This window comes from Hemitrygon akajei, chromosome 26 (genome assembly GCF_048418815.1).
Source record: "Hemitrygon akajei chromosome 26, sHemAka1.3, whole genome shotgun sequence".
Classification (NCBI taxonomy): domain Eukaryota; kingdom Metazoa; phylum Chordata; class Chondrichthyes; order Myliobatiformes; family Dasyatidae; genus Hemitrygon; species Hemitrygon akajei.
In genome coordinates this window covers 43,972,041-43,999,267 of record NC_133149.1, presented here as the reverse complement: position 1 = coordinate 43,999,267, position 27,227 = coordinate 43,972,041, and the positions used below count along the sequence as shown (strand labels likewise).

At 41.6% G+C, this 27,227-nt stretch overlaps 1 protein-coding gene across 2 annotated transcripts in view; it reads right to left on the bottom strand.

Annotated features, from left to right (window-relative positions):
- dscaml1 (Down syndrome cell adhesion molecule like 1) overlaps positions 1-27,227 on the bottom strand; it is a 673,508-nt gene that overhangs the window by 117,532 nt on the left and 528,749 nt on the right. For both annotated transcript variants that reach the window (XM_073030068.1, XM_073030069.1), the window contains one exon: positions 12,558-12,697. In XM_073030068.1, coding sequence (XP_072886169.1) covers positions 12,558-12,697 — 140 coding nt within the window. The remainder of the gene's footprint in view (positions 1-12,557; positions 12,698-27,227) is intronic.

The window sequence follows — 27,227 nt, the reverse complement described above, 5'->3', positions numbered from 1 at the left end:
CCTGATTGAATTTTTTCAGGATGTGACTAAACACATTGATGAAGGCAGAGCCATAAATGTAATGTATATGGATTTCAGCAAGGCATTTGATAAGGTACCCCATGCAAGGCTTATTGAGAAAGTAAGGAGGCATGGGATCCAAGGGGACCTTGCTTTCTGTATCCAGAATTGGCTTGCCCACAGAAGGCAAAGAGTGGTTGTAGACGGGTCATATTCTGCATGGAGGTCGGTGATCAGTTGTGTGCCTCAGGGATCTGTTCTGGGGCCCCTTCTCTTCATGATTTTTATAAATGACCTGGATGAGGAAGTGGAGGGATGGGTTAGTAAATTTGCTGATGACACAAAGATTGGGAGAATTGTGGATAGTGTAGAGGGCTGTCAGAGATTACAGCGGGACAGTGATAGGATGCAAAACTGGGCTGAGAAGTGGCAGATGGAGTTCAATCCAGATAAGTGTGAGGTGGTTCATTTTGGTAGGTCAAATACGATGGCAGAATATACCATTAATGGCAAGACCCTTGGCAGTGTGGAGGATCAGAGGGATCTTGGGGTCCGAGTCTATAGGATTCTCAAAACTCCTACGCAGGTTGACTCTGTGTTTAAGAAGGCATGCAGTGCATTGGCCTTCATCAATCGTGGGATTGAGTTTAAGAGCCAAGAGGTAATGTTGCAGGAATATAGGACCTTGGTCAGACCCCACTTGGAGTACTGTGCTCAATTCTGGTCGCTTCACTACAGGAAGGATGTGGAAACCATAGAAAGGGTGCAGAGGAGATTTACAAGGATTTGGCCTGAATTAGGGAGCATGCCTTAGGAGAATAGGTTGAGTGAACTTGGCCTTTTCTCCTTGAAGCGACAGAGGATGAGAGGTGACCTGATAGAGGTGTACAAGATAATGAGAGGCATTGATCGTGTGGATAGTCAGAGGGTTTTTCCCAGGGCTGGAATGACTAGCACGAGAGGGCACAGTTTTAAGGTGTTTGGAAGTAGGTACAGAGGAGATGTCAGGGTAAGTTTTTTTTTACGCAAAGAATGGTGATGTGTGGAATGGGCTGCCAGCGGTGGTGGTGGAGGTGGAAACGACAGGGTCTTTTCAGAGACTCCTGGATAGGTACATGGAGCTTAGAAAAATAGAGGGCTATGGGTAAGTCTAGGTAGTTCTAAGGTAAGGACATGTTCAGCACATCATTGTGGGCCGAAGGGCCTGTATTGTGCTGTAGGCTTTCTATGTTTCTATTATTCTTAGGCACTGATATAATTGTTACCTTTTTGAAGCAAGTGTGAACTTCCGCCCGTAGCAGTGAGAGGTTGAAAATGTCCTCGAATATTCCCACCAGTTGGTTGACACAGGTATTCAGAGCCTTACCAGGTACTCCATTGGGACCTTTGCCTTGCGAGTTTTCACTCTCTTTAAAGACAGCCTAACATCAGCCTCTGAGACGGAGATCACAGGATCATTAGGTGCAGCAGGGATCTTCACAGCTGTCGTTCTGTTCTCCCTTTCAAAGTGGGCATAGAAGGTGTTAAGTTCATCTGGTAGTGAAGCATCACTGCCATTCATGCTATTGGGTTTCGCTTTGCTGGAAGTAATGTCTTGCAAACCCTGCCAGAGTTGTTGTGCCTCCAACCTCATCTGAAATTACCTCTTCACCCTTGAAATAGCCCTCTGCAAATCATACCTGGCTTTCTGGTACAGGCCTGGGTTGCCAGACTTGAATGCCACAGATCTAGTCTTCAGCAGACGATGTACCTTCTGTTTCATCCACGGCTTTTGGTTTGGGAATGTACAGTAAGTCTTTGTAGGCACAAACTCATCCACACAGGTTTTAATGAATTCAGTAACAACTGCAGCATACTCATCCAGGTTCGAAGATGAATCCCTGAATACAGTCCAGTCCACCGATTCAAAACAGGACTGATATGTCAACCGTTTATTCCTCTCCATGGACACTGCCTGATTTTGCAGAATTCCTCCAGCATTTTGTGTGTTGCTTAAAATTTCCAGCATCTGCAGAATCTCTTGTGTTCAGGTTGCCTGCAGGCTCTGACTTTGTCAAGAAACATTGAGCAATATGTTTTCTGATTTTCTTACATAAAGGGAATCGCATCAGATTCAGATTTATCACATGTACAGTACATCGAAACATACAGTGAAATACGTCATTTGCATTAACAATCTCATGCATAAGGGAATCACTAATTCCACTAAGCAAATGATTAAAGAGGGATGCCGATCATGTAATTGTAATGTATGGTTTCAATTACTAAAAGTTTTACCAATGCAATTTTCTTGAGTGAAGGGCTCATTTAAATGATTTTTTAAAAAAGAAAATTCACTGTTGCCTGCAAGATAACAGGCCAAATCTACAATGGCTGCACACAGTCACCTCATGTCCAGACTTCATCCAGACATGGTGGGCCTCTCTTGCTGGTCTACACCTTGAACTGAATGATGTCAGGGTCTTCAAATTCCCACTTAATTGCTTCTGACAGCTTTGACAACTGGCAAAGCCCCACCCCAGAGCAAATGACTGTCAAAGCTGCTATAGTTGTTATGTGCTTCTGAAAGAGATTCAGAAAGATCTACAAGATATTCAAATGAGTTAAAGAATTAACATATTTTGAAAATGTAATAAACGATGTTGCCAAGATACATTAACTCTTTTTCTCAGTCTGAAGATGCTACCTGACCTGATGAGTACATCCAGCATTTTCTAAGTGGTTTTATATTTCTAGCCACTGTTGCTTTTTGTACCTTGATAATGTAATTAAGGGAACTTTTCTTTTTCCCAGCAGCCCTGCCATCCTTACAGAAATCAATGCGGTCTAACTTGCCATGGGATCTGAGAGTAGATTGCTAGAAAAAATGCTATGGAAGTTTATCCAATGGGAGCTCTGCTGCCAAATACCATGGGGAAGAGGGAGGGGGAAGGAAGGATAACAAACTAAAATGCACACTACCAGTCATTCCTGAGTAAGTTGGGGAATAATAGTGAATCTGATGGAAAAGAGATGTTGGCGAATCAACATAAACCTCTCATGACTATGATTAGAGATCACTTGAGTTCCAAATATCTCACCTCTCTATTAGCCTTAGCCTTTTTCCTCCTCTCTTCAGAGATCATGACGGTTTTTGTGTGGGTTGGAGTGTTTGTAATTTATGACATACCAACTCCATGAGACAGAGGGGTTTTTATCCAACATCGATGGATACATTTGCAAGAAAAAGCTTGTGAATCCTATGCTATTACTTGGTTTTCTGTATTAATTACTCATAAAGTGTGGTCTGGACTTCGTCTAAGTCACAACAATAGACAAACACAATCTACCTAAACAAATAACACAAACAATTGCACTTACTCTCATCATTACTGAATACACCAATTAAACAATCACAGTCTAGGTTCAAAAAAGTATGTGAATCTCTGGGGTAGTGCCTTCTAAAAAAGCTATTTGGAGTCAGGTGTTCCAATCAATGAGATGAGATTGGAGGTGTGGGTTGTAGAGGTGTCCTGCCCTATCAAAAAGACACCCAAAGTCCCGTTTCTGACAGAGCCTGCTCTTCTCAAGAAAGATCTGTTTATGTGCACCATGTCTCAATCAAAACAACTTTCAGAGGACCTTAGAAGAATTGTAGAGATGCATGATGCTGGAAAAGGCTATAAAAACATTTCTAAAGACTTGAGTGTTCATCAGTCCACAGTAAGAGAAATTGTCGCCAAATGGAGGGAATTCAGAAATGTTGCTATACTTCCTTGGAGTGGGCGTCCTGCAAAGATCACACCAAGAGGACAACGTGCAATGCTGAAGGAGGTAAAAAGTAACCAAGGATAGCAGCAAAAGACCTGCAGAAATCTCTAGAACTTGCTGAAGTCTCTGTTCATGTGTCCACTATAAGAATGACGCTGAACAAGAATGGTGTTTATGGAAGGACACCATGGAGGAAACCACTGCTCTCCAAAAAAAACACTGCTGCACATCTCAAGTTTGCAAAGACCGCCTGGATGTTCCACACCAACACCATAACCTCATTCCAACTGTGAGGCATCATGTTTTGTGATTGCTTTGCTGTCTCAGGGCCTGGACAGCTTGTAATTGTTGAGGGAACGATATGTTCAAAATTGTATCGAGATATTTGAACATTTGGGACAAGACAATGAACCAAAACACAAGGGTAAATCAACAACAGAATGGTTTAAAAAGAAGAAAATTAGTGTTTTGAAATGGCCAAGTCAGAGTCCAGTTCTTAACCCAATTGAGATGCTGTGGCATGACCTGAAGAGGTCTGTTCATGCTAGGTATCCTAGAAATATTAATGAACTGAAACAGTTCTGTATGGAGGAATGATCGAAACTTCCTCCAAGCTGATGTGCAGGACTGATCAACAGCTGCTGGAAATGTTTGGTTGAAGTTATTGCTGTACGGGGGTGGGGTGGGTCATACCAGTGACTGAAAATGAAGGTTCACCTATTTTTTTCCATCAAATACATGTGATATTGGATCATTTTTCTCAATAAATAAATGAAGTATAATTTATTTGTGTTATTTATCTAATTAGGTTCTCCTTATCTAGTTTTAGGACTCACGTGAAGATCTGATCACATTTTAGGTCATATTTATGAAGAAATAAAGAAAATTCTACAGGGTTCACAAACTTCAAACTTTCTAGCGCCACTGTACCTGTAAATCACATTGGAACTTACAAAATAGATAGGCAGATCAATGGAAAAAGCTACTGCATAAACAACTTTCATCCTGTTCCTCCTTGTGTATGAACCCCTGGAGCTTAATTGTGTCATCTGTTAGGATTTCTCACAACATGGATTCTGGAGAGACTCTCTCAGAATCCTTGCACCCAAAAGGAAGAAACTAAGATGGAACTAAAAGGTGAAATTAACCGTCTTTTATTTCAAACTCTACTTTGTTATGGTTTACCAATAGATACTTTGACTTATTGAGATTTTCTCTTTCGAGTCCCATTTTTCTAATTATTTTTTTAAACCCTCTATGATTGATGTGGCTTTTAAAGAATGGGATAGATTAGGTATTAAATGTTTTCAGGACTTGTTTGTAGAGGGAAGTCTCTTTTCGCTTGAACAACTTTCAACTAAATATAATTTACCCAAAACTCATTTTTTCAATACCTACAAATAAGAGATTTTTACGGTCTCAAATAAGTACGTTTCCTAAAAGTCCTGATAAGAATCTACAAGATGTAATTTTTAATTTGAAATCTTTTTATAATGGATCTATATCTAATATTTATAATATGCTGTGGAATGAGAGGTGTTCCTTTAGATAAAATTAAAAATCTTTGGGATCAATATTTACAGACTTCAATTTCTGAGGAAACACGGAATCAAATTTTTAAATTGGTTAACATTTCATCGTTATGTGCCCGCCACTCTCTCCTACAATTTAAAGTGGTCCATAGGGCCTATATGACCAAGGATAAGTGGTCTCATTTTTATTTAGATATATTTCCGTATTGTGATAAATGTAATAATGGAGAAGCTTCACTCATTCATATGTTTTGGACATGTCCGAGTCTTGGAAAATATTGGAAAGAAGTATTTCAAACTTTCTCAATACTTTTCGAAGTAAACTTTAAGCCTAATCCTTTGACCGCTTTATTTGGTATTGTTGGAGGAAAGGATATTATTTTGGAGTCATCTGACTTGCACATTTTGGCTTTTATTTCTCTTATGGTCTTGCTTCAATGGAAAGATGCAGCCCCTCCTATTCATGCCCAATGGTTATGTGATGTGATATCATGTTTAAATTTAGAGAAGATTCGATGTTCAATCTCTGAATCTAGTCAAGACTTTCAAACATTGTGGGGACCTTTCTGAATTATTTTCAAAACCTTTGATTTGCTGTTAAAGCACAGATGATGACTAATAATTTTTTTCCTTTTTTTTTACTAATCAGCTTCAGTCTTGGTAGTGGGTTAGATTTTTTATATAATAAAACTACTATATTTCAATGTTACAAATTAATTAATTTGTATGAATATAGGGTAAGGAGCCTTTATATATGATTTAGTATAATGTATTGATATATATTTTTTCTTGCACTCTGTATGTTTATATGTAAATTAATAAAAATATTGGAAAGAGAGATATTATCTTGAACCAACATTTACGAGCTCATTCTCTCTTTTGTTAGACAGGGTGGAAAATACAGTTTGGCCAATGTCCACTCGCACTCCTGCCATACCATTGAGTTTGGTTTCCGGTTTACAAGTCATTTTTCTATGAGGAGATGGGCAAAGGTGCTACATTCTTTAGAAAGCGACAACCCTGACCCCACACCCCAGTGATAAGGAGACTGGAGATCTGCAAATTGCCACTTATCAAAACCTCTGCTTCAAATTCATTTCACTATCTGAGCTGTGCGTTGCCATGGAGTTGTAATCTGTTCATCAAAGCGGCTAGTTAAAACCATGGGGATCTGATACAGTTATTTTGCTGGCATGTTGTCAAAGCTGTCTTGAAAAATCTATAATAACACAGGGCACAATACTTCTAATTTTGGTGTGAATACCTGATGACAAAACTGTCATTTTTGGGGTCTGCAGTCATAATAAGATTTTAAATCCATATGTCTCAGAAAAGAAGATTGACACAAGACCCCCACCATCAATTGAATGTATCAATAGCAAACATACTTTCACAACAGGACACTTTTAAAATATGATGTTTCTTTCTCTGGCTGGCTGGGTTCTGTTTGGGGCGAGGCCGAGACCTTGAGCTGCAGGAAGATTGTATTAAGGGTGCCCTTAGACAGTTCACAGTGCCAGAGATCAGCAGGTGATGAATTTAGGCCTGCAATTTTCTAATAAGGCGTGGTCCTTGCTGGGGAAGATAAAATAGGGTTGTCAGTCATTCAGCATTGTCCCAGGGGAACAAAGATTAAATTCCAGAGTGTTGCTGCAAGCAGTTCTGCTGAGAAATCATAGGGTATCAAGTGAAATATGTCTGTTTCATTTTCCTTCAAGACAACTGTTTATTAATTATTCAAATATTGGCAAATCATGGAGGGAAGGGGTGGCGTGAAAAGGCTCTTGACCACGAGTTAAGACCTATCCAATTAAGTAACAGGAAGACAGCAGCATTTCCAATTGGTTATATGTTGCAAGGATGGACATGTCAACAGACTAACAATGGAAGAGTGGTTGGTGAGTGTGGGTCATGGGAAATCCTTTGACAAAAGACACATTTTCCCATAAAAATGGTGGTTTAGACTCTCAGTGACCAAAATAGACAAGAATATAATGTTACTGGCCTGTGGCTCAATGTACTTTTATCTTTAGGACAGAACAGTGTGGATTCAAATCCCACATTGGTGATTGAAGCAGAAAAAGATAAACACAAGAGATTCTGCAGACGCTGGAAATCCAGAGCAGTACACACAAAATGCTGGAGGAACGCAGCAGATCAGGTAGTATCTATGGAAATGAACAAACAGTCAACGTTTCAGGCCGGTGTCCAAGGTGTAACATTGAGGGAGCGAAACAGTAGTGGGGATACCGTCTTTTGTACAGGATGTCAGACTTGTCTGCCCAGTTGTAGAATATTGCATACTAATATTTTGAAGAACAGATGAGTTTACCCTTTTGTCCCTTTGTAAAATACTTAAAAATACCTACCCCTCCTCATAAAAGGGTGCTGTCAATTGCTGTTAATGGGAGCTTGATGTGTGCTGTGTTTCCTCCATTACAATAAAATACATATGTAAAAAGTACCTCAAAACTCTCATAAAAAATTACTTAACTACACAATTGTCCTTTTGTTCTGTTGAAAGGCTCTCCTTATTGGGGTTTAGAAGCCTTACTAAATGGTAGGAAGCCACTGATTTAGGACTGGTACTGAAGGCTGGGCCCTGAAATGTTGACTTTCTATTCCTCTCCATAGATCCTGCTTGGCCTGCTGAGTTCCTTCAGCATTTTGTATGTGTTACTCTGGATTTCCAGCATCTGCAGAACCTCTTTTGTTAATGATTTAGGACTAATAATGTTTTAAAAGCAGGGGCAAGTATCCCAATATAAACACAAACCATTCTGCAGATGCTGGAGATCTTGATCAAGACACACAAAATTCTGGAGGAACTCAACAATTCAGGCAGCATTGATGGAGAGGAATAAAACATAGAACAGAAATTTACAGCACGTTACAGGCCCTCCAGCCCACAAAGTTGTGCTGACCATGTAACCTACTCTACAGACTGCCTAGAATTTCACTACCACATAGCCCTCTATTTTTCGAAGCTCCATGTACCTATCTAAGAGGCTCTTAAAAGACCTTATTGTATCTGCTTCCACCACCATTGCCGGCAGTGCATTCCATGTACTCAGCACTCTGTGTGTGAAAAAATTACCCCTGACATCCCCTTGGTACCTATTTCCAAGCACCTCAAAACTATGTCCCCTCATGTTAGCCTCTTCAGCCCTGGGAAAAAGCCTCTGGCTATCCACACGATCAATGCCCTCATTATCTTATACACCTCTAGCAGGTCACTTCTCATCCTCCATCACTCCAAGGAGAAAAGACCAAGCTCACTCAACCTATTCTCATAAGGTACGCCATCAAATCCAGACATCCTTGTAAATCTCCTCTGCACGCTCTCTATAGTATCCTTTCTGTAGTGAGGTGACCAGAACTGAACACAGTACTCCGTGGGGTCTGACTAAGGTCTTATATAGCTGTAACATTACCTCACAGCTCTTGACCTCAATCCCATGGTTGATGAAGGCCAACACACCATACACCTTCTTAACCACATTGTCAACCTGCGCAGCAGCTTTGAGTGTCCTATCAACACGGACCCCAAGAGCTCTCAGATCCTCCACACTGCAAACGTCTTACCATTTATATTATATTCTGTCTTCAAATTGGACCTACCAAAATGAACCACTTCACACTTATCTGGGTTGAACTCCATCTGCCACTTCTCAGCCCAGTTCTGCATCCTATTGATGTCCCACTGTAATCTCTGACAACCCTCTGGACTATCCACAACATCCCCAACTTTTGTGTCATCAATAAACAATGTTTCAGGCTGAGACCCTTCACCAGGACTGGAAAGAAAGGGCAGAAGCCAGAATAAACACTGGGAAGCATGCCAACATGTTATCTGGTCTGGACATGACTGGAATACGTTGACTCTATGTCCCTTATCAGTATTTCTAAGACCCCATATTCTATCTTGTTCCTTGGATATCCTTCATCATCCATTATACTGAGTCACAAGGAGGCATCTTGGTGCCACACATGGGAATGTAGTAGAGAGTGCGAACAACAGTGGGGATGCCATTCCTATGCTGGCTCCAACACACCCAAAGTTAGAAAAAAGGATTTACATTTCAAAAACATTTCATTGCAATTTTCTGAATTTTCCTCTGCATGCATAATATTTGCATTTGCAGTGGAATTGTCCAGGAATTTCTATAGCATTTACTTGGACTGGTGGCTGAGGAAGGAGAGGGGACACTCTGGTAATTTCAGGGGAAGCTCTGCACTCCTTGTCTGAACATGAGTATATATCAATTCTCTTTAACTGGAGTCCATGCATCTCTTAGGTCTCGGGAGATTCTCCACAAAGCAAGTAGACTCATAGAGTTATAGAACACTACAGCACAGAAACAGGCCCTTTGTCCCATCTAGTCCATGCTGAACTGTTGATCTGCCTAGTACCATTGCTCTGCACCCAGACCATCACCCTCTATGCCCCTCCCATTCATGTGCCTATCCAAATTTCTCTTAAATAATGTTGAAATCGAACCTGCATCCACCACTTCCGCTGGCAGCTTGTTCCACACTGTCAACACTCTCTCAGAGAAGGTAATTCCCCCTCATATTCACCTTAAACATTTCACTTTTCCCCCTTAAACTATGACCTCTAGTTCTAATCTCACCCAATTTCAGTGGAAAAGGCCTGCTTGCATTTATCCTATCTATACGCCAGTCAAGTTGCTTGTGACTGATGAGCTGCTCAGCAATGTGTTCTCTGGTCCATAGCCTGCCGTTGGACTGGCCAAATTTCCTTGGGTCAGGGTGAACCCCATAAGACAGCTCCTTAATCATTAGCAGGGACTGAAGCAGCCCTGCTCTTAATTATTATGTTTTTGAACATCACTGAACTACACAAAAATATTTTATATTTATACACCATTTCTGAGTACAATTAAAGTGTTTTCAATATTTGCTAAGTGGAAATCAAAGCCAGGTATTTTCTACCTGAGAGTGAGAGTTACGCTGCTTCTTTTCAGATGATATTTGATTGATGCTTGTTAATATTTGAAAGGAATTTGCCTTTGTGGAGAAAAGAAATCCCCACTTGATCACAGAGGATTTACATTTGAAAGGATGCATTTTAAAATGTTATTAAAACACTCTTTACATGTAGAGGTTTCATATAGTATTATAATTTAATGGAAGTCTGAGTTAATGGATCTATTTCTGAAGTGCTCTTTCCACTGAAGAAGATTGGCAGCAATGGTATATTCCCTCGATTCTTTGGGATAGTCTCTAGACCAGGGGTTCCCAACCTGGGAACAGCAGATCCCTCGGTCCATGGCATAAAAATGTTGGGAACCCCTGTTCTAGATGATACAGCAGGTTCCCAGGTCAATATTATCCCCAGCAGGTTTTGTAAGTCAATGATATTCATCCTCAACAGTGGAGCAGACTTAAAAACATAGAAAAACCTACAGCACAATACCGGCCCTTCAGCCCACAAAGCTGTGCCGAGCATGTCCTTACCTTAGAAATTACCTAGGGTTAACCATAGCCCTCTATTTTTCTAAGCTCCATGTACCTATCCAGGAGTCCCTTAAAAGACCCTATCATATCCGCCTCCACCACCATCGCTGGCAGCCCATTCCACACACTCACCACTCAGCGTGAAAAAAAAACTTACCCCTGACATCTCCTCTGTACCTACGTCCAAGCTCCTTAAAACTGTGCCCTCTTGTGTTAGCCATTTCAGCCCTGGGAAAAAGACTCTGACTATCCACACAATCAATATCTCTCATTATCTTATATACCTCTATCAGGTCACCTCTCATCCTCCGACGCTCCAAGGAGAAAAGGCTGAGTACACTCAACCTATTCTCATAAGACATGCTCTCCAATCCAGGCAACAACCTTATAAATCTCTTCTGCAGCCTTTCTATGGTTTCCACGTCCTTCCTGTAGTGAGGCGACCAGAATTGAGCACAGTACTCCAAGTGGGGTCTGACCAGGGTCCTATACAGCTGCGACATTACCTCTCAGCTCCTAAATTCAATTCCACATTGATGAAGGCCAATGCACCGTATGCCTTCTTAACCACGGAGTCAACCTGCACAGCAGCTTTGAGTGCCCTATGGACTCGGACCCCAAGATCCATCTGATCCTGGAAGAGATCTTGGAGATCTGTTGGTATCAGGTTTGATTACAGGCATGAAAAACTCTGGGGATCCTGAACAATGTTTTCCCATCCCAAAGGGTCCATTTCTATTTTTATATCTCCACGACCCCTAGGTGGTGGATGGGTAGGGTGAGGAGGCAATTTCTAGTGATATCAGGGAAAATTCTAGAAGGCTCCTTGTCCTAGCATGAGCATATGTCAAAGCCTCTCAAACTGAGCACTCAAACAAAATTGAGATTACTAGTTCAAATCTCACAATGGCAATTTGAGAAATTGTATTTGTTTTGTTTGTTCATTTGCACTGTGCTGTATGACGTGATTGATCATGGCCTTTCCATGACCATGATTGTTCTTGGCAAATTTTTCTACAGAAGTGGTTCGGCATTGCCTTCTTCTGAGCAGTGTCTTTGTGAGACAGGTGACCCCAGCCATTTTCAATACTCTTCAGAAATTGTCTGCCTGGCGTCAGTGGTCGCATAACCAGAACTTGTGATATGCACCAGCTGCTCATACAACCATCCACCACCTACTCCCATGGCTTCACGTGACCTTGGTTGGAAGTGAGGGGAGGGGAAGCAGGTGCTACACCTTGCCCAAGGGTGACCTAAAGGCTAGTGGCCTTACACCTCCTTTGGTAGACACATATCTTCACCCCGTCACCCAATTGTTTAATTATTTGAAAATATTAAGTCCAGGTGTGAGTAAGAATGACTATGAAAGCATCAACCTGTAAAATCCCAAATGGTTCATTGTTGCTCTCTAGGAAGAGAATCTTTCTGACTCTAGTCCCTTTCAATCTAGTTAAATTTTAACTACCTTCATAAGGCAGCCAGAGAGCTCTTTGGTTGACCTGTCAGATACCTTGAAGAACCAAAGTGATACCCAAGAGGCAGACCATCAGAGCCAATAGGGAGCTAATGGTCATTTACATAAGGTAAGAACATAGGGTTAACAGCATTATCAGAAGTTTTCAGGAAGTTCAATAGAAAATTAAAAGTTTCCCAGCAAAAATTGGATAACAATATGAAGCTTGGCAGGATTGATTGTACATTTATTATGCTTTGGTTTCCTGGTATTCCCAGGGGTAAGTGATTAAATATTTAAAGGGGAGCTGGGGTGGAAGGGTATGGAATTTTCCAACTTACTGGCTGCCCAGATCCAGGGCTCGAACAAAAGATGGTGTATTTGCGGATGATTCCATTTGGCTTGGTAGGAGGGAGCCAGGACACCACCACACTGGTGGCCGAGGAGGGGACAGCTTTAATTCCAGCAGGAGGTCCTGGAACTGAAGCAAACAAGGAGCACAGCATGAAGTAAAGCAAAGCAAATTTAGTAACGCTTAGTCAGACTGGTTATTAATTCCTAGAACACAGAACAGCATGGGCTACAGAAAACCTGCCTTTTCATCTAATGCACAAAATCAAATTTAGAAACATATTTGCCAAAGTTCCTATTGATCAGCACTTGTTTTCAAAGAGGCTAAATTACACATTTCGTTATGCTAAAATATGAAAGAAAATATAGCAAATATCTGTCTCTATTATAACATACAAAGCCAAAGGCAAACCAAGTATATTTATCTAGAGAGCAGAGAATGTTTTAAATTGATCAGGAACACAGTCAGTTCTGTTTTACTGTTGGAATAAAGCGCTTTGCGGAGCGATTGATCCCAATTTTGGAACAAGATAAGGCCATTCATCCTCTCAGGCAAACTTACGCGTTATTACTATCATTGTGCCCTCTTACTGCCATTCACGTTACTGCCATCAGGGAGGAGGTACAGAAGCCTGAAGATCTGCACTCAATATTTTACATAAAACAATTTTTCCCCTCTGCTGTGAGATTTCTGAATGGTCCATGAACACTTCCTCACTATTCCTAATTTACACTATAAATTTTTGTGTAATTTATGGTAATTTGTTCTGCCTGTTCTGTACTGCTGTCACAAAACAACAAATATCACAACTTATATATAGGGTGCCTAAGACTTTTGCACAGTACCGTATCTACTAAGTATTCAGATATTGCTGTTTCATGGGCAAATGAAAGAGAGCACCGTGTGCTTCAAATCAAACCAAAATTAACCCATGCAGGAAATGACAGAACAGCTTACAGTACTGCGCAAAAGTCTTAGGCACCTTGGCTATACAATATGTGCCCGAGACTTTTGCACAGTACTGTATCCCATGACGTGGCCGTGCAGAGGTTAGTGTTTGTGGTTCAGAGCTTTGAGGATTTGGTTTGATCCTGACCCTGAGTGGCACATTAGCAACGTCTGCCTGTTCTCTCTGTGACTATATCAGTTTTTGTGCTCGAGTTTCCTCCCCCCATCCAAAGATGTGTTAATGGATTCAGATCATTTGATTGACGTTTACATTGACAGCCCTAGCTCACTGAAGCTCACAGCGTAAACATGGTAATAATGTTCACAGTAACACTTCACAGCATCAACGATCAGAAGATCAGGGTTCAATTCCCATTATTCTCTGTAAGGAGTTTGTACGTTTTCCCTATGATTACGCAGCTTTCCTCCGGGCAGTCCAGTTTCCTAGACATACAGTGTATGGGCTAGTACCGTAAGTAAGTTGTGGGCAGCTATGTCGGTGCCAGAAGCGTGGCGACACTGCGGGCTGCTCCCAGCACATCCTCAGACTGCGCTGGTCATTGATGCAAGTGACTTAGTTCATTGTATCTTTCAATGTACATATGGCAAATAAAATCAATTTTCCTCTTTACAACAATAAATACAGCAATGGGTGTAATTCAACTGAACAGCGTGAAGATTGCCATGCAGTCTGCAGTGGTGCAAAAAGAATTGCCTAATGACAACATTGGAAGCTGTAGAATTAAGGGTTGGAGAACGTGGCAGCCCCCCCGGGAAGGGTGTGTGAGTGAGGCGATTGGGTCAGAAGTCTGTTAAACAGTGGGGAAGAAGCTGTTCCTGAGCTCTTCCAACTGTGACAATATTGAGCAGAAATGGCTTCAGAACCATCCCAGTTTATAGATTGTATCTGTGAAAGTTTTGCACTCAATTAGTACTAAATAGTATATCAGGTTGCATACTTAAACCTCAGGGGTGGCTCTTGAACCCAAGAACAGTGAAGCAGGAGTGGGATATTTGGCTTGTTCTACTCTACTGTGACCTGCTTCACATACATGTCTTTTCCTCACATCCCTTCATATGTTTGGTTAACAAAAATCAAACACATTTACTCCAAATTACTCAGTGTAGGGAAGTGGCAAAAGAACAAGAAAGGGATTGGTAGGCTTGTGAAAGAATATACATTGTACAGCTATAGTAAAGTAAGGAGTGGAGAACAGGGCAGATGAGATTGTTTTGTGGCAAGCTGGTAGGCAGGTGACCTCCTTCTGTGTCATGGTATTCTATGATAGTTTCAATTCAGAATCAGGCTTCTTTGTTGTTTTGTGGCAGCAGTACAGTGAAATACATAAAAATTACTATTCATCACAAAAATAAATAATAAATAAATAAATAAATAGTGCTAAATGAGAGCAAAATAGTGAGGTAGTATTCTTGGGTCCATGGATCATTCAGAAATCTGATGGCAGAGGGGAAGAAGCTGTTCCTAGAATGCAGAGTGAGTGTCTCCAGGCTCCTGTACCACATCCCTGATGGTAGTAATGAGAAGAGAACATGTCCTGGGTGATGGATGCTGCCTTTCTGAGACACTGCCTTGCTACTGGAGCTGGCTGAGTCTACAATCCTGTGAAGCTTTTTTTGTCCCGATCCTGTGTACTGGAGTCTCCACACCAGCTGCTAATGTAATCAGTCCGCACTGTTGAAAATTTTACATTTGGAGAAAATATGAGATTTTGGTGCAAGAAAATGCTTCCACATTTCACTGATGGTTCTCTTTTCAAGTTGATACCTGCTCATTTTGACTCCATGCCAAAGTACACCAACCCCTTTGAAACCCGCTGTCACTTCAGCCTTCTAAACTAAAGGGTAAGATGACCAAGCTTATTGAGCCTGTTTTCATACTTCAGATGTAAATAAAAAACCCGTAGATTCTGGAAATCCTAAATTCCGGAAGACAAGCTGATTTGCCTTCGTCTGCTGCTGACCCAGTGCAAGATCAGGAGCTGCTGCATACCTGTTGTTGCAGAAACGTGTCTCAAGCACCACCAATCTACAGAGCATGCCGGTCAGGGACTGGTGCTATCATAACTATAGGTACTGTGTACCGTGTACTGAGTATGTAATGTGTTTGGCACCTTGGCCCCAGAGGAATACTGTATTTCATTGACAATTAAACTTGAACTGAAGTACAAAGCACTGTAAATATTTAGCATCTATGGAAAGAGAAAGATTTAACATTTCAGGTCAAAGCTTTTTCAACAAACCTTTTTTTAGGTCACTGGCCTGACACATAATTTCTGTTTCTCTCTCTGTAGATGCCACCTGACCTGTTGTGTCTGCAGCATTTCCTGTTATCAGATGAAGTTTGCACCCAGCGAATTTTCACTTTACCCTGTTCACAATTTATTGATTTATTATTACTGCTGACTTACATGATGTGAAATTTATAGTTCTGTAGCAGCAGTACACTACAAAGACTAAGATTACAGTACTATAAAACACATAAATAAATAATAATAGAGGATTGAAGGGATGGGTCCATGGACCCATCTGATGGTGGAGGGGAAGAAGCCATTTCTGAATCATTGAGGTTCTTGTACCTCCTTCCTGATGACAGTAATAAGAAGAGGGCATAAGGTGAGGGTCCTTAATGATGGATACCGCCTTTTTGATCCACAGCCTCTTCAATATGTCCTCAGTGGTGGGCAGGATTCACATTCAGATTTATTTATCACATGTATATTGAAACATACAGTGAAATGCCCCATTTTTGAGTTAACAACCAACACATCGAAGGATGTGTTGGGGGCAGTCTGCAAGTGTTGCTACATATCCTGGCGTCAATATAGCATGCCCAATTTGCTTGGCAGAACACAGAAAACAACAAAACAGAACATACCAGTCAACAGAAACAAGCCCCATTCCTCCCTCTCTCCACTCATGCATATGCACAGTTCTTTACACTAGGACAGACTCCAGTGGACTCCACTGAGTGTTGTCACAAGAAAGCAGCATCTATCATCACGGACTCCCACCACCCAGGCTATGCTCCCTTCTCGCTGCTGCCATCAGGAAGAAGGTACAGGAGCCTCAGGACTCACACCACCAGGTTCAGGAACAGTTATTACCCCTCAACTATCAGGAACTTGAACCACAGGGGATAACTGCACTCAGCTTCACATGCCCCATCACTGAAATGTTTCCACAACCTCTGGACTCACTTTCAAGGACTCTGCACTGCATGTTCTTGATATTTATTGCTTATTTATTTTTTATTATTATTATTTTTGTTCTGTATTTGCACGGTTTCTTGTCTTTTGCACACTGCTTGAACACCCAAGTTGTTGCGGTCTTTCATTGATTCGATTATTCTATTCTGGATTTATTGTGTATGTCGCAAGAAAATGAATCTCAGGGTTGTAAATGGTAACGTACATGTACTTTGATAATACATTTACTTTGAACTTGTGCATTCACAGATATTGGATCCCAACTTCTCCAGTGGACTCGCAGACATTCACAGATCCAGTGGCCATGATGGAGCTGGTGATGTCTGCAACCCTCTGCAGCCTCTTGGAATCCGATATGTGATGCGGCCAGTCAAACTGCTCTCACCGTACATCTACAAATCTCTATGTGCAGCGCCTAAAACTGAATTTAATACTCCAACAAGGCGTCCTAACCAAGTCTCCATACCCATCCAGTACTGCATTCTGGTGGTGATAAAAGACTCAGCTTTGGCTATTTGTGTGCCTGAAATAAATAAATCCCTTCCCTTGTGGAATAAAAAGACATCTGCATTGTTATTCTTATTTTATCAGATAAAATATAGAACTCCACATACTAACTCATACCAAGATGAATAAGTAGGAATATTGAGTAGCCTTTAATGGTTTGAATAGACAGGAATTCGATTCAATTAGCATATCAATTATCTTAACTGCTGCTTTAAGAGTTAATAATAAAACACGCAATCCATCTGGTGAGAAAGAGTGGAGCTCATCTTCATTAAATCCTTTCCTGTCATGTACATGTAGAGAGCAAAAAATTATTGGCTTTTAATGGCTAGTGATCTCAGACACATGCAGCCAGCTTATCCTCTGAATATCCAAGGCTGCCTTATTGGCTCTACTTTAGGTCTGCATTCAGCAAAATCTGGAATTCCAGACAGATGGGTGAGTTCAGGAACATCCTGAACCTCTCCGCAGGAGGAGACATCAGGCAAATTTTCAAACTGGGTACAGATCATTCTCCTTTGACAATTTGCCCTGCTAACACTGTAAACATGAGATTCTGCAGATGCTGGAAATCCAGAGTAACCCAGACAAAATGCTTGAGGAACTCAGCAGGTCAGGCAGCATCTATGGAGAGGAATAGATAGTCTCGGGTCAGAACATCGACTGTTTATTCCTCTCCATAGATGCTACCTGACCTGTTAAGTTCCTCCAGCATTTTGTGCGTGTGACTCTGCTAACATTGTGCTGCTGCTATCTTCTTCAAACTAAATGAGGCATTATCACAGACATCTGGGTAAAAGGGAATCACCTTCAAGTGTATTTTTAAAAAGCCATCAGGTTTAGAAAACAGGTAGATAGATTCCTATCTTTGTTTATTATAAGTACAACATATAATGCATGAAAGGGCAGGTAGTGAACTTGTCAAAGCTTCTGTGACAACAAATCCCAATTCCAAACAGAGATGATTTACAAGGATGTTGCTGGGACTTGAGGATCTTGGGTATAGGGAAAGATGGGATAGGTCAAGACTTTATTTCTTGGAGTGTAAGAGAATGAGGGAAGATTTGATAGAGGTATACAAAATCAGGGGTATAATTTAAAAAAGGGCTATAGATATGGTAAATGCTTTTTTCTCTGAGGTTGGGTGGGATTACAACTAGAGGTCATGGTTAAGGATGACAGGTGTAATGTTTAAGGAGAATATGAGGGGGATCTTTTTCACTCAGAGGGTGAAGAGAGAGCTGCCCTGTTACAGTGAAAGAATTTCATGGCTTGTAGAATAACCAGTGTTACAAATAGAAAACATTGCATGGTGTATTGTTGATTCTCCCTTTAAGATAGGAGTGCTCACACATCATTGGGATGGGAAAGATGCTGTTACAGTGATCTCATCACCATATTAAATATGAGCTTTATTTGTCACACGTACATCAAAACATACAGTGAAATGTGTCGCTTGCGTCAAATCAAATCAGCAAGGATTGTGCTGGGCTGCCCCCAAGGTACAATAAGGTCCAGAATCATAACAAGACAGATGCTGGAAATCTTGAGCATCTATCATACTAGGAGCCATTCAATTGTTTTATAACTACAGGAAAGGAGCTGTCCTTGAGCCTAGTGTTACGTACTTTCAGGCTTATGCTCGATGGGATTGAGGAGAAGTCTGGGGTTGTTGGGGTCTTTGTGCACTGGCTGCTTTACTGAGGCCGCAAGAAGTGGCGACAGAGTCCATGGAAGGGAGGCTGGTTTCTGCAGTGTGCTGAGCCAGTGGGTTTGGAACTTACAGAAAATCAGAGCACACTGACTAAGCGATGAGAAGTATCCTTGAACAGTTATCACCCACAGTGTGTCATCTTGTTCAACTGCCACAATTCCAATGGGCTGAATAGTCTTCTACTGTGGTCTAATTTCTTTATGATATTATGAAACAAGAATTTCCATTTCCAAGAAAGAAATCTGTCCCCTTAAGAATTCCATCTCTTTTAAAATGAATGCACTTGTTCCATGGAGGACTTTACACTGTTGATGAGAGACAGAGTGGGAGAGAGAGCGAAGTGTGGGAGATAGGAGGAATGTTTTAATCAGATTGGCCTTGTTCCTTCTCATAGATTCTTATGTTCAGAGATATAAACCAGACAGCCGAAGAATGATTGGTTGGGGAGGGAGACGGGGGGGGGGGGGGTGGCATGGTCTCTTTAAGTGGTCTGATAATTAACAAGGAAATGACAGCTGATGAGACAGAAGCGAACCGCATTATCTTGATTGGTCACCAAATCCTGCCACACACAGGTTTTGTTAGATATTGAATTTTGAGAAGCTTACAGGTATTAAGCAATGTTTCTTGCTGAAAGAGGGGCTTGGGAGGGGGCTTCAGGGAGAAGAGAGATGGTACAAGCAGCCAGGAGCCTAAATTTCTATTTTTCAGCATTATATGCTTAATGTGAAAGCATTATGATTGGACCGATAAAGATAAATTGTAATATTTAATACTTCAGGGACTATATCATCACAATTTAATCCATGTTCAAAGTTAATCCACATTCTCTGCACCTGTTAAAAATGGCAGGGTTTGAATAAGGACCTATGTGTGTAGATTAATCTGTGACAAAAGCTTTGGGCACAAATCCTTTATTTCTTCATAAAAATTGCATCAATGCAGCACACTTATTTTATTTCTAACTTCAGGCTATTCTATTTACAGCACAAGCTACAAATTTTGTGTGAAATATTCAAACGACAAATTACTGAATAATTGGACCTTCATTATATCTGCCAGGAAATGTGGTTGAAAACAATTGCAGTAGGTATTTTTTTAATAATAGATATATATAGTTTTTACATGCTCTAGCCTTGAATAATATCCTTAATTTTCATATTAACAGGCTCTTTCTTCACTCTGTTCAGGGAGCTCGGTCAATTTGGAGCTGCTTGAATTCTCCAATGCCGAATATCATGCTTTTTTAATCACTGGTCACTTTCTTGTGAATCCCAGGGCACCACAAAAGGTCCTTCTGGTAAGATTTCCTCTGTATCTTGGTCAATATTTCTCCCTTAACATTGCTATAATACACTATCTAATAATAATCTCATGATCAATTGTGGGACCTTCCTGTGCACAGACTAGCTGCCACATTTTCTACACAGCAACACTTCAGAAATATTTAGTTGGCTGTAAGATACTTCGGAATGTCTAAGTTAGATTCTTTAGAAATTGAAGTTCTTTTTTAAGACCAAATGCTAAAAGATAGCTTGGGATGGCGTTCTTCCATATCATCAAAAGATACTCTTGATCATGAACCAGTTTGGGCCAAATCCTGCAACTTGTCCTTGTTGATTTCCATTAGATTCCTATCTTCAAATTCATCTATGTCCTAATTTCTTCTTTCTTTTTCTTTGATAGTGTCTTGGGATCCAGACTGGGGTGGGATCTACAGGCCTTATCACAGGTGGGGAAATAGCTGTTGTGAAGGTTAGGTGGGAAGGGGCATAATATGGGAGATGAGCTGTTTCTTTTGATATCTTTGAGATACTTCCATGTGCTCCCAATGAAAAGATTCAAGGATTTGAAAGCCATTCTATATGCTCTTTCTCCACTTTGATCAGTCACAGGCTAAGGACTACCATGATTCTGTGAGGATGTTACATTTTTTCAAGGAGGCTATGGTGAGGTTTTGAGTACAGTACCTATTTCAGGCCTGAGGTATTCATTTATTTATTCATTCATAGGACTCCAACATTGCACAAGGCCAGGATTAACACCTATTCTTAACTGCCTCAAAAGGCTTTCTGGGCAGTTTCAGAAGGCAACTGAGATTTCTCAAACTTCTGGTAATTTCTCCCCCTCCACCTTCTCTCTTTTTCCATTCCCTATTCTAGTTCCCTTCTCATCCTTTCTTTTCTCCTCACTTACCCACCTCCTCCCTTTAGTCTCCCTCCGCCTTCCCTTTCTCCCATGAACCATTGTCATCTCCTATTAAACCTCGCCCATCTATCCCCACCAGCTTCTAACTTCATCCACCCTTTAACCTCTTCCATCTATCCCCACCAGCTTCTAACTTCATCCACCCTTTAACCTCTTCCATCTATCCCCACCAGCTTCTAACTTCATCCACCCTTTAATCTCTTCCATCTATCCCCACCAGCTTCGAACTTCATCCACCCTTTAACCTCTTCCATCTATCCCCACCAGCTTCTAACTTCATCCACCTTCCACCCTCATCTGGTCTCACTTATCTTCTGCCAGTGTGTACTCCTTCCCCCTCACCACGCCTTATTCTGACTCTTTCCACCTTCCTTTCCAGTCTTCACAAATGATCTCAGCCCAAAACATTGACTGTTTATCCCTCTCCATAGATGCTGCCTGACCTGCTGAATTCCTTCTGGATTTTGTGTATGTTGCTTAAGATTTCCAGCAACTGCAGAATCTCTCGTGTTCATGAGTGTCAATCTCATTTCTCTAGGTCAGACAGTGTAACGATATGAGTGAAGCAAATGTTTTTTTAACAACTCTCTAGGAGTTTTATGCTTAGTCATAGATCACTACAGCACAGAAACAGGCCTTTCAGCCCATCTAACCCATGCATATATACCATAATATAGAAACATAAGATCATAAAAAATAGGAGCAGGGGTAGGTCATCTGGCTTCCTACCCCTGCTTTACCATTCATTCATCTCAACATCATTTTCCAGCCCTCTCTTCAGATCACTTGCACAAGATATTCGGAATATTGTGTTCAGTTTTGGTCATTCTGCTACAGATAGGATGCCATCAAACTGGAAACAGGGCAGAGGAGATTTATGAGGATGTGAGGATGTTTCTGAGACTCGAGGGTCTGAGTTATGAAGAAAGGTTGAGATGCTGGAGTTTTATTCATTGAACCTGAGGGGAATGTAGGCGGATCTTACAGAGGTGTATAAAATCATGAGGGAAATAGACAGGGTGACTGTGCACAGTCTTTATCCTAGAGTTCGGGAATCAAGAACTAGAGGACATAGGTTTGGTGGGGGAAGTGGAATTTAATAGGAACTTGAGGGACAACTTTGTTCCCCCAGAGGGTGGTCAGTATATAGAACGATCTGTCCGAAGGCAGGTCCATTTAATAGGAGCTTGAAGGGTAATTTTTACCACCCAGTATATAGAAAAAGCTGTCAGAAGCTTGGTCCATTAGCAATGTTTAATGGACACTTGGACATGTGTGTAGATAGGAAGGGTGAAGAGGAAAATGGCCCAAATGTGGGCAAATGGTATTATCCTAGATGGTAATCTCGGAACTGAATACACAACCTATGGACTCACTTTCATGGACTCTGTACCTCGTATTCACGGTATTATTTACTTATTTATTATTTTATTGTGTAGTCTCTCTTCTTTTGTACATTGGTTGTCAGTCTTTGTGTGCAGTTTTTCATTGATTCTATCGTATCTACTGCGAATGCCCACAAAAAGTGAATCTCAAGGTAGTATATGGCAACATATACATACTTCGATAATAATTTGCTTTGAACTTTGAATCTCGGTTGGCATAGCTAGTTGGGCTAAAGGGCCTGTTTCCATTCTGCCTGACTCTATATCCATTAATTAATAAGTTTAGTTCTTTTTTATTCCTGATTTATTTAATATGAAATTGCCATCTGTCCCAGAATCAACAATGCAGGGTCTAGGCATACAGGTCCAGTAACCCCATTACATACACTATTCTCAGAGTCCACTTTATTAGGTACATCTGTGCACTTCTCAGAATGACTGCTGCCCATCAGATCTCACCCTGGTAGATGTTATATTATCCCAAGAAACCTGAGAGGAGTATATTCAGATGCCATTTTATTAGGCACACTTGCTTATTAATGCAAATATCTAATTAGCCAATCACGTGGCAGCAGCTCAATGCATAGAAACATGCAGACATGGTCAGGAGGTTCAGTTGTCATTCAAACCAAATATCAGAATGGGGAAGAAATGTGATCTTACTGACTTTGACCGTGGAAATGATTATTGGTGCCAGACGGGGAGGTTGAAGTATTTCAGAAACTGCTGATTTCCTAAGATTTTCACACATAACAGTCTCTGAAGTTTGTAGAGAATTGTATGAAAAACAAAAAAAAACATCCAGTGAGTAGCAGTTCTGTGGGTGAAAACACCTTGTTAATGAGAGAGGTGAGAGGAGAATGGCCAGACTGGTTCAAGCTGACAGGAAGGTGACAGTAACTCAAATAACCACACGTCACAACAGTGGTGTGCAGAAGAGCATCTCTGAATGCACAACGTGTCAAACCTTGGAGTGGATGGGCTACAGCAGAAGACTATAAACGTACACTCATTGATCACTTTACAGGAGGTACCACGGTGTATACCTTCTACTCTGTGTAACATTAAATGGCTGAAAGTAACCTGTCTGAGTACATGTGTACAATATTAATCAGCCAGGAAAGCAGAAACCCCGGCTGCCTACCAAGTAAAAGCCCAATGGAAATAAGCAAACCGAAGTCCATTCATTAATATGAATTTATTTCCACGATAGGATTATCATATTAAACGTGTCTGAAAACAACACATGACAGATTCATCTGCATTCTAGAGGTGCTTAAATATGTAATAATTACCCGGAGAACTCGGATTTCTTTTTGAATCAGAATATAAAAACCCTTCTGCTAACTCTTATGCAAAACAGGGATTAGTTAATGAAAAAAATATGCAAATACGTGGGGCTCATGGTATTATTAAAAAATAAAACAGGTGCAGATGCTGCTTTGCGTGGAAAATGGGTCATCCGGTTGATCTGGCAAGATTCCATGAGGATTTGCTATCCACTGCAATCAAGGGACAATTAATAACCTTGGAGGTGGTGTGTTATAATCGATTTGAACATGATAGGATTTGTTCTGGCATGAACTGAGGCCGTAATTTCAGGCTGCAGTCTATAATTAGGTACATTTTAATTTTAAATCACTTCACCGGTCGAAAGGCAAGCTTGCTGGACAAAATGCTATTCTAGCCACGTCCGCCCCAACTCGTTTCAACTCCCGGTTGTCCCAAATAATTCTTTTTAAATATGTTCTGCCCACTGGGAAAGCTACAGTGGGTTCTGTTCTCTGTGGTAGCCCCTTGGGTCTCAGTATGTGAAAGGGCCACGTCTAGTGTTGCAAAATGAGCTTACATGTCAGGTCTTTCAATCACAGCTGCATCGCTACACCAAGATTGCTGCCTGTCTGCACTTGGAGAACTCTGTTCCCTACAGTATGGCCCCAGACACGGTCTTCCATTGGGCCCATGCTCCCAGCCTTACAGCATTGCTGGGTGATGTGTATGGGCTGTCTCAGGACAGACACCTGCATAAACTCTCAGAACAGGTTTGACAGCCAGTCAGGCCCCTAATCCCTCACACTGGGGATATCCAAAATCTGGTAGGAAAAAATATCAAGATTAAAGTGCAAAACAAAAGATATACACATCTTTTGTGTTTGGTATTTTTCTCTTTGGAGTACTTTCATGTATACAAGCATAACACTAGTAAACAGTGTGCACACTGGAATGACTCATGCACACACACATGAATACGAAGGTTAAGATGCAAGAATGTCCACACTCACACATACTGATCCATTTCCAGAAACATATACACTAAACTTTTGCTCATCAGCTAATTTTCTCCATTCTTTTCATGGGGCTGCTGTGCTAAATTTGAGTCAACCGATCAAAGAACGGGTAAGTCTGTGCACAATGCCAGTGCCCTGTGTTCAGTGCAGGTTTCCTGATCTCACAGACTACATTTAGGGACAGCCAGAGTTATGAGTTTACTTTCTTGCTGATCCAAACTGTCCATTGCGGAAGATTGATCCCATTATAACTTGTTCATTTCCTGACCATGCGATGTTAATTTCACATCTACATCAGTGGATATTGAACCAGTTGGACGGGATGGTGCTGACAGGCTACTATGAAGAGAACTGCTGACTAAAACTCTTGAACAGAATTCTTATATGATAAGATGAACTTTATCTCTCAATTTACCTCATCATGCCCTTGCACCTCATTTGTCTCACTGCACTGCACTTTCTCTGTAACTGTAATATTATATTCTGCATTCTGTTATGCTACTTATGTATGGAATGATCTGTCTGAGCAGCCCAGACTGTACTTTGCTGGATGTTACATTACCAATTACAACCTGCAGTATATGTCATCGTGCCCTGGACTTCTGTAACTACATACAGCAGTACAGAGCATTGACAAGCAAGATGCACCTTCAATGGACGGTCAACATTTCAGGCAGAGACCCTTCATCAAGATTGGAGAGGAAGGGGGGCAGAAGCCAGAATAAGGTGGGGGAGGGGAAGGAGTACAAGCTGGCACACAACAGTGGAATTACGTTTGCCATCTTATAACCAGCCTAGCTGTGAATTCATCGTGCATGAATTCACGATTCATGCAGTCGTGAATGGGCTAATGAACTGAACCAATTCTTCAATAGGTTTGACAACTGCCCTCCTGTTTACACCCCCCCTCAGCACACCAGCCCAGGTGCCGAGGCACCCAATGATCCCTCAGCACCAACACCTCCGTTCCTCCAGTTCAACACGTGGATGAACAACACAGGCTACCACTGTCTACATCCCCTCCTTGCCCTGCACCTACCATCGACACCTCCATGTACCAACTGCTATCGTCCCAATCTTCACCTTCCACCAATTCCCCTGTTATCATGGACTCACCTTCACTACTGAGCAGGTGAGAAGGGCTCTGGGGAAACTCAGAAAAGCATCGGGTGGTGTGAACACAAGGTCCTGAAGGAGTGTGGAGCACATTTTCAATCTGAGTCTCATCCTGGAGAGGGTCCTGACTGTGGAAAATATCCCCATGTGTGTCCCAGTACCCAAGAAGAGCCCACCGAAAGTCTTAAATGACTACTGTCCAGTGGCCCTGGCCTCACACATCATGAAGAACCTACAGAGGCTGGTCCTCCCTCACCTCCAATCCTGGATCCCCTGCAATTTGTCCCTCTGGGAGCACGTTGGAGTTGATGATGCTGTCATTTACCCGCTGAACAGAGCCTACTCCCATTTGGATAAGCAGGCCAGCACTGTGAGGATCATGGTTTCTCAATTGCCTTCATACCATACAGCCCTCATTGCTGGGGGTGGGGGGGAGCTCTGTTCAATGCCGGTTGGCACTTCTATTGTGCCCTGGATAGTGGACTACCTGACTGGCAGACCACAGTTTGTGCAGCTTCAGAGCTGTGTGTCAGACAACAAACAGCACTAGTGCCCCACAGGGTCTGTATTGGCTCCCTTCCTGTTTACCCTGTATACCTCGAACTTTAGATACAACACTGAGTCATGTCATCTGCAGAAATTCTCTGATGACTCAGCAATAGTTGGGTGTTTAAGGGAGGACGGGAGGATGAATACAGGGCCCTGGTGGAGGACTTTGTCGAATAGACAATAGACAATAGGTGCAGAAGTAGACCATTCAGCCCTTCGAGCCTGCACTGCCATTTTGAGATCATGGCTGATCAACTACTATCAATACCCGGTTCTTGCCTTGTCCCCATATCCCTTGATTCTCCTATCCATAAGATACCTATCTAGCTCCTTCTTGAAAGCATCCAGAGAATTGGCCTCCACTACCTTCCGAGGCAGTGCATTCCAGACCCCCACAACTCTCTGGGAGAAGAAGTTTTTCCTCAACTCTGTCCTAAATGACCTACCCCTTATTCTCAAACCATGCCTTCTGGTACTGGACTCTCCCAGTATCTGGAACATATTTCCTGCCTCTATCTTGTCCAATCCCTTAATAATCTTATATGTTTCAATCAGATCCCCTCTCAATCTCCTTAATTCCAGCGTGTACAAGCCCAGTCTCTCTAACCTCTCTGCGTAAGACAGTCCAGACATCCCAGGAATTAACCTCGTGAATCTACGCTGCACTTCCTCTACAGCCAGGATGTCCTTCCTTAACCCTGGAGACCAAAACTGTAC